Raw genomic sequence first — 12,544 nt, 5'->3', positions numbered from 1 at the left:
AATATCCCATTGTATGAATGAACCATAACTTGTTTATTCATTCACCAATTATTGGACATTTGGGTTGCTTCCAGTTTTCAGCTATGATGAATAAAGCTGCTGTAAATATTTGTGTACAGACCTTTGTGGGGACATATGTTTTCATTTCTCTTGGGTAAATACCTAGGAGTGGAATTGTGGGTTTGTATGGTAAGTGTATACTAACTTTATAAGAAATTGGAAAATTGTTTTTCCAGAGTGACTCTGCTGTTTTGGATTCCTACCAACAATTTTAAAAAGCTCCAGTTGCTGCATATGCTCACCAATACTTCATATTATGGTCTTTTAAATTTTAGCCGGCTTAATGGGTATATAGTAGTACCTCTTTGTGGTTTTAATGACTAATGATGTCCTGCACCTTTTCCTGACTTATTTGCCATTGGTCTTCTTTAATGATGTATTTTAAAATTTAGCCTTCTTAAAAATTTTAAAGCTTTTTGTTTTGAAGTAATTATGGATTCACGGGTACAAAGTAATGTATGGGGAGGTCCAGCACACCCTTCTTCCAGTCTCCCCCAGTGTTAAAATCTTGTATAACTATAGTACATGACCAAAACCAGGAAACTGACATTGGCACAATACATAGAGCTCATTCAGATTTCTCCAGTCACATATGCACTCATTTGCCTGTGTGTGTTTGCATGTTTGCATGTGCAGCTGTAAGCACTTTTATCATATGTGTAGCTTCCACCACCACTAAGTCAAGATGCTTACCTGTGCCATCACCACAAGACTCCTTCATGCTGCCCCTATAGAGACACACTCACCTCCTGTGCTCCCCCCCACATCCCAACCTTGGGCAACCACTAATCTGTTCTTCATCTCTATCTTTATGTTACTTCACAAATGTCATATAAATTGAATTACACAGTATTGTATCCTTTTGAGATTAGCTTCTTCCACTTAGTATAATTTCCTTGATGATAGTTCAAGTTGCTGCCTATATTAATAGTTTGTCTTTTTTTATTGCAAAGTCATATTCCATGGTATGGATGTACCACAGTTGGTTAAACCATTCACCCATGGAAAGAAATCTGCATCATTTCCAGGTCTGGCTCTTACAGATAAAGCTGCTATAAATATTCATTCGGGTACAAGTTACTGCATGAAAATAAGTTTTTATTTCTGTGGCATATATATCCAAGAATGCAATTGCTGAGTTGTATGTAAGCCCATTTTTAGTTTTAAAAGGAACTTCCAAACCATTTTCCAGAGTGGCCGTACCATTTTACATTTCTACCAGCAATGTGTGAGTGACTCAGTTTCTCCACATCCTAGTCAGCATTTGGTATTGTCATTATTTTTTATTTTAGCCATTTATCAGATCTTGTAAATGCTTTGTTGGATGTACACCTAAGTATTTAATTTTCTTTGGAGCAGTTATAAGTGGTAATGTGTTTTTAATTTTGATTTCCATGTGTTCATTGGTAGTCTGTAGAAATGCAACTGATTTTTGCATGTTAATCTTGTGTCCTATAGCTTGTCTATACTCAGTAGTTCTATGAGTTCTTGTCTAGATTTCTTGGGATGTTCTGTGCAGACAGTCATGTTGTTTGCATATAGAGGTAGTTGCATTTCCTTTTTTCCCCATTCTGTATACTTTTTTTTTTCTTACTGCAATGGCTACAATTTCTGGCATTATGTTAAAAAAAGAATTGGTGACAGTAAACATTCTAGTCTTGTCTCTGATCTTACAGAGAGGACATTCAGTCTCTCACCCTTAAGTATGATATAAGCTCTAAGTTTTTTATGGAAGTTTCTGTCTATTTCTGTCCTGAGAGATTTAAAAAAAAATCATGAATAGGTGAATTTTGTCAAGTTTTTTTCTTCATCAACTGACATGGTCTTTCAATTTCTCTTTTTTCACTTACTGATATGTGGGTTAAATTGATTTTTCAGTATCAAACCAGACTTGCTTACCTGGATTAAGTCCTCCTTAGTCATGTTGTATTTTTCTCTTTATATATTGTTGGATTATCTACTGTTTTGTTCTCATGCTGATATTTACTCTGACAAATGTAGACTCCAGAATGGTGCCTTTTGGTAAATGAGCAAAACCATATGCCATAACTGCTATTCTTGGCATAAGTGTACTTTTGCCTCAGGCCAGGTTCCCAGCTGCTGTAGTGCTCCATAAAGCCTGCATGTGTTTCCTTAGGACAGTTTCTCAACTTTGGTATTATGTACATTTTGGGGTAAATAAATGTTGTGGAGAATGTCCTGTGAATTGTAGGAAGTTTAGCAACATCCCTGGTCTCTAGCCACTAAATGCCAGTTGTGGCAATCCAAAGTATCTCCAGACATTGCCAAAGGTACCCTTGTGTGGGGGGTGGGGGTGGGAATCATCCCCCGCTCCTATTGAGAACTACTGCATTAATACATTTAGGCTCCTTCTTACCTCTAGCTGGAGGGATGTTTTTTTTATCTTGGCCATGGAACGAAGGTAAGTGTGTGGTAATGGATACTGCAAAAAGATCTGCCTTTTTAATAGTAGTGATAAAATATATAACATCTTTTGAGCCTTTACAATGCCAACTATGCTAGGCACATTACCTATATCATCTCTTCTAGTACTTACATCCAGTGAGGAAAGGTGCTGGTAATATCCCCACTTTGCAGACTGAGGCATAAAAGGTTAAATAACCAAGATCACACATTTTCTAAGTGGTGGAGCCGGGTCTGTCTGACTGCAAACTTCGTACTGCCCCTGAGATCTGCCTTCCTGCCACTAACTCTGTCACTCACAACCCTCAGTGGACAGGGGACATTTCCGGGCCCCAGGCTGGATGCCTAAGTCCTCCCATACTCCAACCCCAACATATCAGGACTACCCACCATTGTCCAATACTTAAAACCTCTAGGCTTTTGTTCTGGGCTTTTCCCTTAGCCTGGCTGGCCCTTCTGTCTGAGCTAAATCTGAAGCTCAATTTTAAGATCCAGCTCAGATGGCTGCTCCTCTTTAGAACCTTCCCTGGCTACATTAGTCATAACTTATCCCTCCTCAGCAGAGCAGTAACATCCCTTCTCTGGTTAGCCTCCTCTCTACTTAGCTAGAGAGCTGTGACTACTTGGCCACTCTCTAGATCATGGGCAGCTTGAGGCATTGATCAGATTGGGCTTGATCTCCCAGTGCTTGTTTGTGAGGGCTAATCTTGTATCTGGAATTAGCGGGTTACTAAATTCACTGTGGTTTCCTTTAGTAGGGAATGGAGCCTGGCCTCTAAGGAGTGGACATTGCTACATATTCTTTTAGTTTTGTATCAGTCTAACCAAGCAGTTTCCTTGGTTGGACCCTGTAGATTTGTTGAGGAATCTTAAGAAAATTCTAAAGGCTTGTCTTTTCCCAGTTGGGTCCTTGAGAAAGTTCCTGCTCTTTACTCGGTGAGACCTCCTGTGCCTCTCCTCAAGACAGAGCTAGCAGAGGCTGCCCGAGATCTTCTAAAGTCTGTCCTTAGACACTGAAGTGTGGGTTGTTGTCCAGCACCTGCGCCCAGATGCCCTCGTAGGCTGGCATTCACCAGTTCACCAAGGGATATCAGGATGCACCAGCTGTTTTATACCAAACTAGCCATGGGCCTTGGGCAAATCACTCTGTATCTCCAAACTTTATAGACTGTATTTTTCTCCTTCTATCTTCTAGAATCTCTATTATCTTTAGTCTGAAAGAGAATGGTTTCCCTCCCCAAGGCCTTGGGCTCTGCCCTTCTTTACCCAGATACTCATTTTGAGGTTCTAGCCATGGCCTAAGTCCTCCCCCCAAGATCTCATGTGTCCCCCGCAGAGCACTGTTCTAATTTCTCTGTTAGGCCTTGATAAACCCATGTGATGGTGTAGTTGTGCAGGCCTCCTCCACAGCCCTCTGAATGAGTGGGCTCACAACTCCTTTGCTGTTGTCCAGTGAATTCCAGCTGCCCTTCCACCCTGGATGTGGTTGTAAGTCCTCCCTTCCACCTGTTCTGGTTGCTCTCTAGCAATGCTCAAGGTTGCTATAGCACTCTTAATGTCCAGCCTTAGAACTAGATACAGGATCACACAAGTGGCTTGGGATTGAGCCCCAGGTTTGAGCTGATTCCATCTCCCAGGATCCAGACACTTTGGCTATTCATACCACTTAGAATTATGGTGACGCTCTTGGCCTGTGAACTCATTAGATTAAGCCCTCTCAGTCCTCCTTGCTGCTTTTCCTCCATCCCCTGATGTCCTGTGTCTACAGTTTGTCTCATGAACCCAAATGTAAAGCAAAGATAGGAAGTCACACAGCCCCAGATTAAATCCTGGCCCTGTCACCCGTGAACTGGGTGACCTCACTTTGTCACTAACATAAGTTACAAGCCACTTAATTTATGTGTGTCTCTGTCCCTCCACCTGTGAATGGAGATGACAGTACTTACCTCATGGGGTTTTTGTGAGGATTAAATGAGACAAGACCTGTCAAGGGCTTGTACAGCACCTGTCATATAGCAAGTACCAGTGAGTGGTGGTAGTGAAGATGATTATGGTGAACTGTAAAAATGCCCAGCCTGGAAGTCAGGAAACTTGTGTCTCTACCTTTCTTTGCCACTGTTACTCTGTGTAAGACTCGGGACGTTTGGAACCAGAGCCGCAGGGACTTGAGATGGGAGAACTTCCCTGAAAACCTTTGAATCTATCACAGCCCAGTAGGCTGAGTCTTGATCCCAGCGCGCCCTCTGGTGCTTGACATGTGAAGGTGCAGGCTCGGGAAGACAAAGGGAAGGAGGGGCCTGTCCTGGAAAGATGGGCTGGGTGGAGAGAGGTTCCCCCTTCCTGAAGAAGGAAAGCAAGTTGTGTTGTAGGGCGATAACCAGGCTGGGTGCAGACCTGAATGTGGGTCTCATCTCTGTGAAGTTCCACCTGTAGGACTTCAGACAAACCCTTCTCCTCTGTGGGTCTTGGGATGAGGAAAGTCCGGAATGAAGATACACTAGATCAGCATTTCCCAAAGATGATTTAGCAGACCCTGGACAGTCATTTTAAAAGTTTGAATGTTCCCACCAGCAATGTAGGAGGGATCCCCTTTCTCCACATCCTCTCCAACACTTGTTGTTTCCTGCCTTGTCAATTTTTGCCATTCTAACTGGTGTAAGGTGGTATCTCAGTGTGGTTTTGATTTGAATTTCCCTGATGGCCAATGATTTTGAACATTTTACATGTGTCTGTTAGCCATTTGTATGTCTTCATTGGAAAAGTGTCTGTTCATATCTTCTGCCCATTTTTTGATTTGTTTATTTGTTTCTTGTGTATTGAGTTTGAGAAGTTCTTTGTAGATCTTGGATACCAGTCTTTTATCTGTAGTGTCATTTGCAAATATATTCTCCCATTCTGTGGGCTGCCTCTTAGTTTTTTTGACTGTTTCCTTGGCTGTGCAGAAGTTTTATCTTGATAAAGTCCCACAAGTTCATTTTATCTTTTGTTTCTCTTGCCTTTGGAGATGTGTCATGAAAAAGGTTGCTTTGGCCGATGTCGTAGAGGTTGCTGCCTATGTTCTCCTCTAGAATTTTGATGGATTCCTGTCTCACATCGAGGTCTTTCATCCATTTGGAGTTTATTTTTGTGTATGGTGTGAGAGAGTGGTCAAGTTTCATTCTTTTGCATGTAGCTGTCCAATTTTCCCAGCACCATTTATTGAAGAGACTGTCTTTTTCCCACCGGATGTTTTTTCCTGCTTTATCAAATATTAGTTGCCCAAAGAGCCGAGGGTCCATTTCTGGGCTCTCTATTCTGTTCCATTGGTCTATGTGTCTGTTTTTGTGCCAGTACCATGCTGTCTTTGTGATCACAGCTTTGTAGTACAGCTTAAAATCCAGCAACATGATGCCCCCCGCTTTGTTTTTCCTTTTCAACAATTCCTTGGCAATTCGGGGTCTTTTCTGGTTCCACACAAATTTAAGGGCTGTTTGTTCCAGTTCTTTGAAAAATATCATTGGTATTTTGATTGGGATGGCATTGAAAGTGTAGATTGTTCTGGGTAGCATAGACATTTTAACTATATTAATTCTTCTGATCCATGAGCATGGAATATTTTCCCATCTTTTTATGTCTTCTTCAGTGTCTTTCAAGAGTGATTTGTAGTTTCTAGAATATAGATCCTTTACATCTCTGGTTAAGTTAATTCTGAGATAACGTATGATTTTTGATGCTATTGTAAATGGAATGGATTCCCTGATTTCTGTTTCTTCAGTCTCATAGTTCGTGTATAGAAATGCAACTGATTTCTGAGCATTGATTTTGTATCCCGCCACATTACTGAATTGCTCTATAATTTCTAGTAGTTTGGGGGGTGGATTCTTTTGGGTTTTCTATATAGAGTATCATGTCATCTGCGAAGAGAGACAGTTTGACTTCTTTGCCGATTTTTATCCCTTTTTGTTGTCTGATTGCTGTTGCAAGGACTTCTAGTACTATGTTGAATAATAATGGCAAGAGTGGGCATCCTTGTCGTGTTCCTGATCTTGAGGGAAAGTCTTCCAGCTTTTCCCCATTGAGAATGATATCTGATGTAGGCTTTTCATAGATGGTTTTTATGAAATTGAGGAATGTACCCTCTATCCCTACACTCTGAAGGGTTTTAATCAGGAAAGGATGATGTATTTTGTCAAATGCTTTTTCTTTTTTTTTTCTTTTAATGTTTTTTTATTATATTATGTTAGTCACCATACAGTACATCCCTGGTTTCCGATGTAAAGATGCTTCATTAATTGCGTATAATGTCAAATGCTTTTTCTGCATCAGTTGAGAGGATCGTATGGTTCTTGACTCTTTTCTTGTTGATAAGATCTATCACACTGATCGATTTGCGAATGTTGAACCACCCTTGCATCCCAGGGATGAATCCCACTTGGTTGTGATGGATAATCCTTTTAATGTACTGTTGGATTCTATTAGCCAGAATCTGGTTGAGGATTTTGGCATCTATATTCATTAGGGAAATTGGTCTGTAATTCTCCTTTTTGATGGGGTCTTTGCCTGGTTTGGGGATCAAGGTAATACTGGCCTCATAGAATGAGGTTGGTAGTTTTCCTTCTATTTTTTGAAACAGCTTCAGGAGAATAGGTATCATTTCTTCTTTGAATGTTTGGTAGCATTCCCTGGGGAATCCGTCAGGCCCTGGACTCTTATTTTTGAGATAATGCTAAGCGAAATAAGTCAAGCAGAGAAAGACAATTATCATATGGTTTCACTCATTTATGGAACATAAGAAGTAGGAAGATCGGTAGGAGAAGAAAGGGAAGAAGAAAGGGGGGCGGTAAACAGAAGGGGGAATGAACCATGAGAGACTATGGACTCTGGGAAACAAACTGAGGGCTTCAGAGGGAAGGGGGGTGGGGGAATGGGATAGCCCGGTGATGGGTATTAAGGAGGGCATGTATTGCATGGTGCACTGGGTGTTATACGCAGGTAATGAATCATGGAACTTTACATCAAAAACTAGGGATGTACTGTATGGTGACTAACATAATACAATAAAAAATATTATTATAAAAAAATAAAAATAAAAAAAAAACTGAGACCCAAAAAAATAAAAAATAAAAAAAAGTCTGAATGTTTATGTGTTTCCATGTGTTCTAGAAAAAAATAGTAACTTTCAAGTCCTTTAGTTTATGGATATGTCATTTTAAGGTGAATAAAAATATTTATTAAAAATTGGAATGCACTAAAAGAAAATTAGTAAGTAAATAACTATACAGGTGGTATTAGGACAAAATTATAAAAACGGTAAGCAAAACAACAGAAGTCTGGGTAACACTGGACTAGCTTATGTGTGATTTCCTGCACGGTTCTGATAAGTTAATCTTATCTACACACTATCTGGTATTATTTCCTAGTACAATGGTCACCATTTATTGTTTATGCTTCTAAACAACAGGAAGCCAACTCACACCTGCCCGAGGCCCCATTGGTGCATGGCAGAGGGGTTTGGAACCGAGCCTGTCTGGCCCCAGAGCCACAGTGTGCTGTGGTGCCTCTCATGGATGTGCCTTCTCTGCCCACCTGCCCTGGGAACTCAGTGCAGGGACTGGGCTTTCCAGTTTCGGTGTCACCTGCAAGACCTGTGTCACAGTTGCCCAGTGATGTTTACGTCCAGCTAGGCCTCAGGAGGGAGCTGTGGAGCAGCAGCCGCAGGATGGCTCTGGGCACTAGGAGGGCTGGCTTCCCAAGGCCTGTGCTATAAAGCTTATTCTCCCCATCCAGTGCAAGGTGTTGTAGAGGGTGCTGGCCAGGGTCACCAGCCCTGAAGTTTTGTCCCAGGCCATTCACTCACCTGCTGATTAGTGGTCTTGTCCACTAACTGCAGGCAGTTGTGTTGGAATTAGAGGTGTTTTCCCTGAGGAATGTTCTGGGCCCTGCCCCCAGAGGTTCTGATTTTCTGTCTGGCTTTGGGACTCACAGATCTATATTTTAGCCATTTTGCTAGGTTTGGGAATCATGATGCTTGATGACCTCAGCAGTCCCTTCTAGCCCCCAAATTCCATGAACCTCAGCTTGGAAAGGCCCATAGACCCTCGTGCCCTTCCCCAACCCAACCCCAAACAGGATAAATGACGTACAAAATAACCGTAAAAAAAAGACACTTTATTATTAAAAAAAAAAAAACAAACACACACACACAAATGTCCAATGAAACTGTGTGTCCGGTCACTCACACACGCAGTTACACACAGCTGCAGGCTACTCCACAAATATGCCCTCACCCACACAGCTCCCTGTCTTAAGCAATAGCCCTGTGGGTGAGAGTCTCTATTGCTCTTTTTTTTGACTTTTGCTTCCAGAAATAACACAAATGAAAAGTCAGTGGACCGGAGAAAGGAACTGGTAGGGGTGGGAGTGGCAAGGCCACCAGAATTCTCCGGTCCCTGCCACTCCTGGCTACATACACTCTACACGTGGACACACATACTATACATGAGGTGCCCACATGTGCAGACACGTGCCCACATTGACCCTCCATGCATAGGGTTGAGTCACTGTAGGTAACACTTAGATTCGCAGGCATCTGAGATGGAGGGGGAGGAAAAGGCAGAGTGTCCAGCCTGGACACTGATGTCCAGCTCCACGTCTCCACCCTGCCCTGATGCCCTGAACAGGGAGCTCTTGGTTCCTTGTGTCTAGGGAAGAAAAATCCCTTTGGGGCAACTCATCCAGACAGCAAGGTTGAAAAGTGCCTAAGAATTTTAAAAATGAAGAATCATGTCCTTCTTGCCTTTGGCCCAAAGTGCTTGAGAAACTTGGGGTGAAGAACCCAGAGTTCCATGAGGTCTGAATTCTTTAACAAAGAAGGTTCAGGGCTGCAGGAATCCTGGCAGGCCCTGGCTGGTGGACAGTCATAGGACTTAAAGAGGTGGAGCAAGTTCCTTGGACTCTGAACGAGAGGAGTGGGGCCCCAGGAGACTGAGGCCAAGTGACGCTCCTCAGGAGCCCTTGTCGCCCCAGGTCTAGCACAGTGCCTCACACAGAGCAGATGCTGCAATTATGTGTGAATGAGGCAGGTGACTTGGTGACCTGCTCACCTGCTGCTCACCTCTCAGCCCCTAGAGGATACCTTGTGGCCCTCCAGGGTCAGAGGACAAGCTACCTTGTCTCTGTAGCTGATGTAGTAGTTGCCTGTCGAGTGAACTTGCCTCTGCCTCCAGAATGGAGCTGTGGGCAGGTGTAAGAATGCTCCCTGACAGAGCTGCCTCCCTGGGGACTGAGAGATGGCAGTCAATGAGATATGCTGCCTCTTGCCCATCCCAGGAATCAGTTAGTCCTGGTTTTCCAGGGTTAACTGTTCTGTACATCCCCTTCCTGCTGGGGGCCCTCATGCTGTTTTTGGAGCTCCACCCTCAGCTTCCCTCCATCCTCAGTGACTCACTGGGGGTCTGCAAGAGCACATTTCAAGGTATGGCAGCCTGGACTGGGAATGGGGGCCTCCCTCCCAGTTTGTCAGCCATGCTCAACTCACTCCTACAAGACAGGAGAAAGGTGCCAAGTCCTTGGCCTCCTACCTGCCTTCCTCTGAGGACAGCTAGAACATAACCTCCTCACAGCTTCCATAATCACTCTCCACCATGTCAGAGCCCTCATAGTTGGGGGGAGCCTGGGTCTGGCCCCGCCCTGTGGAATGCCCACCCCCAACCTCACAGTCAGCATAAGAGGGCCCAGCCCGGCTAAGGCGCATACTCACCCCTTTGTAGCCCCCCTCTGCCAGGCAGGGCCCTCCCCCTGCCTGCTGGAACTGTGAGTGGTAGTAGCTGATGGCCGTGTACTCGTTGAGACAGGGGGCCAGCAGGTGTTCCCGGGGACTGGGGGGCCGTGGGGGCATCAGATCTTCTAGGTTCTGGTTGCTGTAACGGGGTGGGAGGGGTGCCCTCTTGTTTTCCAGCTCCAGTGGGAAGGGGAAGCCGCCATAGAGGCCAGTGGGGTCCGGCATCACAGGTGGGATCTGGTGGTGGTGAGGCGATGGCGAAAGAGGGCCAGGGGTCACTTCAGAGTGGGGGTATTCCCAGCGTTCCTTCCTGGAGTAAGTAGGGGGCCAGACTGTAGTTCCACCTGGGCACACTGAAAATGACAAGATAGGGTGAGCACTGAGTTTCCCTGGTGAAGGTTTCAGTGGGCCTTATAGCTGCTATATATAACTCAGCGTGTGGTAGAAACGGGCAAAAGAGTGGGTGGGTATGTGGCCATCAATGTGTGTTGTCTCTGGCAGCTTGGATTGATATCTAGAATTCAACGGGGCCAACTTCAAGGCCAGAGGTTTAACCCAAAGCCAGCTCATATTGCAAATCTGTGCCAGTGATCTAAGAGTCAGTGAATAAGGGAAGAATGTGGATGACTCCATGCAACCTGTTCGCCTCTGCTGGAGACAGCAACTCCATCCCAACTCCTACTGGTGACTTCTGTCTCCTTAACTGAAGGAAACAGACACACAATTTGGACTGGGGAGTGTGATGGCATCTGTTACAGAGGGTGATTAAATGAGATGTGGCTTGGAAGATTGGAGACCAGGCATCCTTGGTCCTTGCTCTGTCCCTGCTACTGAATAGTTGGGTGAGTTAGAACAAGTTACTGTGTCTTTATGGGCCCCAATTACCCAATCAGCAAAAAGTTTATGAAAATACCTTCTTTAACTATTGGTGAATAAGCCAGAAAATATAAAGTGCTTTACAAATTCACCTCCTTTTGAGCCAAAGATGAGAGTGAGGTGAAGACCCCTCCTCTAGGTCAGTCAGGTCTGGCCCAAGGCTGCCATACCTCCAGATTGGGTGACCAGACGCTTGGACTACTGCTCTTTCCTTTCCTGGAAAAGCACAAAGGAACAGAAGCCCCCCCCCCTTTCACCCCAGGGATCCCATTTACCCCTATCTAGGGTCTACAGGTCTGCCATAGAAACCAATCCTGTGAAGTGAGTTGGAATTGAGAGGAGGGGATCATGGTGCGGTGTAATGAGCCACAGATTCTGATTTCAGAGACCTGGCATTTGGTCCAGCCCACCAGTGCACTGTGACCTTGAGCACATCCCTTCATATCCTATCCCAAGGGATTGGACTGGATGGTGGTCTCACATAATGGAGTATTTAGGTCTATCACCCTATTCCATCAATTCCAGAGGCTAAGGGCCTCTGGCTATACTGACCTGTCTCTTCTCCTGACCATGTCCTCTTAATGATGGACTCGTTGTCAGAGTGGGAAGGGACTGCAGCTGGCGGGAGTCTGGGAGGCACACTGCAAACCACTGGCCGCTGCTTAGAGCTGGGTCCAAAAGTGACAAGTTCATTTGGAACTGAGGTCTTGCTGGGCTCCAGTTGGTTCAGGTTGTTGCAGGAGCTGGTGCTCAGCGGGTTGAGCTCGATGGCAGGCATAGTTTGGGTGTCAACACCAACACTCCTGGCCAGGAGGTCTGGATCCTCCATGGCCACGGGCTTGTGGGACTTGCAACGGCGGCAGTAGAAGAGGAGCCCAATGGTGCTTAAAATGATAAACAGCAAGGCCACTATGATGATCAGAATCTCCTGCTGCCCCCAGTCGCCCCTTGTGATCTCAGGGGTGACTAGGCAGTGTCCTTCTGAGCAGCCCCTTGCTTCCATTTCACATCTGCAGAGAGAGAAGTAGTTGGGGGTTTGAGTCACCATACTTCCCTTTCCATGTCCCCTCTCACAAAGATTTATAGGCCCTTGAACTCAAGCCTACCTTCTCTAATTTTCCACAAACACACACACACACACACACACACACACACACACACACACACACACACACCCAGGAAAAGAAAATGGATGATAACGATCACACAATCAACATCAGAGCCTTGCATCTTCCACTAGGAAGGTGTGGGTCAGTTACAACTTCATTCATAACCATTTGGAATCTAGGCTCTAGGCACATCCGTTATTTCCCATTCCTGTGATCTAGGCATCGGATATATGCTCCACCACTGAGGTGAGAGTTATAGCCACATACTGTGGTGGAGGCAGCCAACGTACCCAGCTGTCCTCAGCAATAATATCAG

The 12,544-nt window shown here is 44.7% G+C and overlaps 2 protein-coding genes across 4 annotated transcripts in view; one reads left to right on the top strand and one right to left on the bottom strand.

Moving 5' to 3' along the window:
- The window catches only part of SLC36A1 (solute carrier family 36 member 1), a 136,361-nt gene that overhangs the window by 47,161 nt on the left and 76,656 nt on the right, over positions 1–12,544 (top strand). The gene's annotated exons all lie outside the window — the stretch shown is intronic.
- The window catches only part of FAT2 (FAT atypical cadherin 2), a 60,785-nt gene continuing 55,761 nt past the window's right edge, over positions 7,521–12,544 (bottom strand). Inside the window, exons 22-23 of the mRNA XM_008692484.2 lie at positions 11,672–12,129; positions 7,521–10,596 (exon numbers count right to left, since the gene is read on the bottom strand). Of these exons, the coding sequence (XP_008690706.2) occupies positions 10,064–10,596; positions 11,672–12,129 (991 nt within the window). The 3' untranslated portion in view covers positions 7,521–10,063. The remainder of the gene's footprint in view (positions 10,597–11,671; positions 12,130–12,544) is intronic.

This window comes from Ursus maritimus, unplaced genomic scaffold (genome assembly GCF_017311325.1).
Source record: "Ursus maritimus isolate PB19 unplaced genomic scaffold, ASM1731132v1 scaffold_15, whole genome shotgun sequence".
NCBI classification, from domain to species: Eukaryota; Metazoa; Chordata; class Mammalia; order Carnivora; family Ursidae; genus Ursus; species Ursus maritimus.
This window is presented reverse-complemented; position numbering and strand designations above follow the sequence as displayed.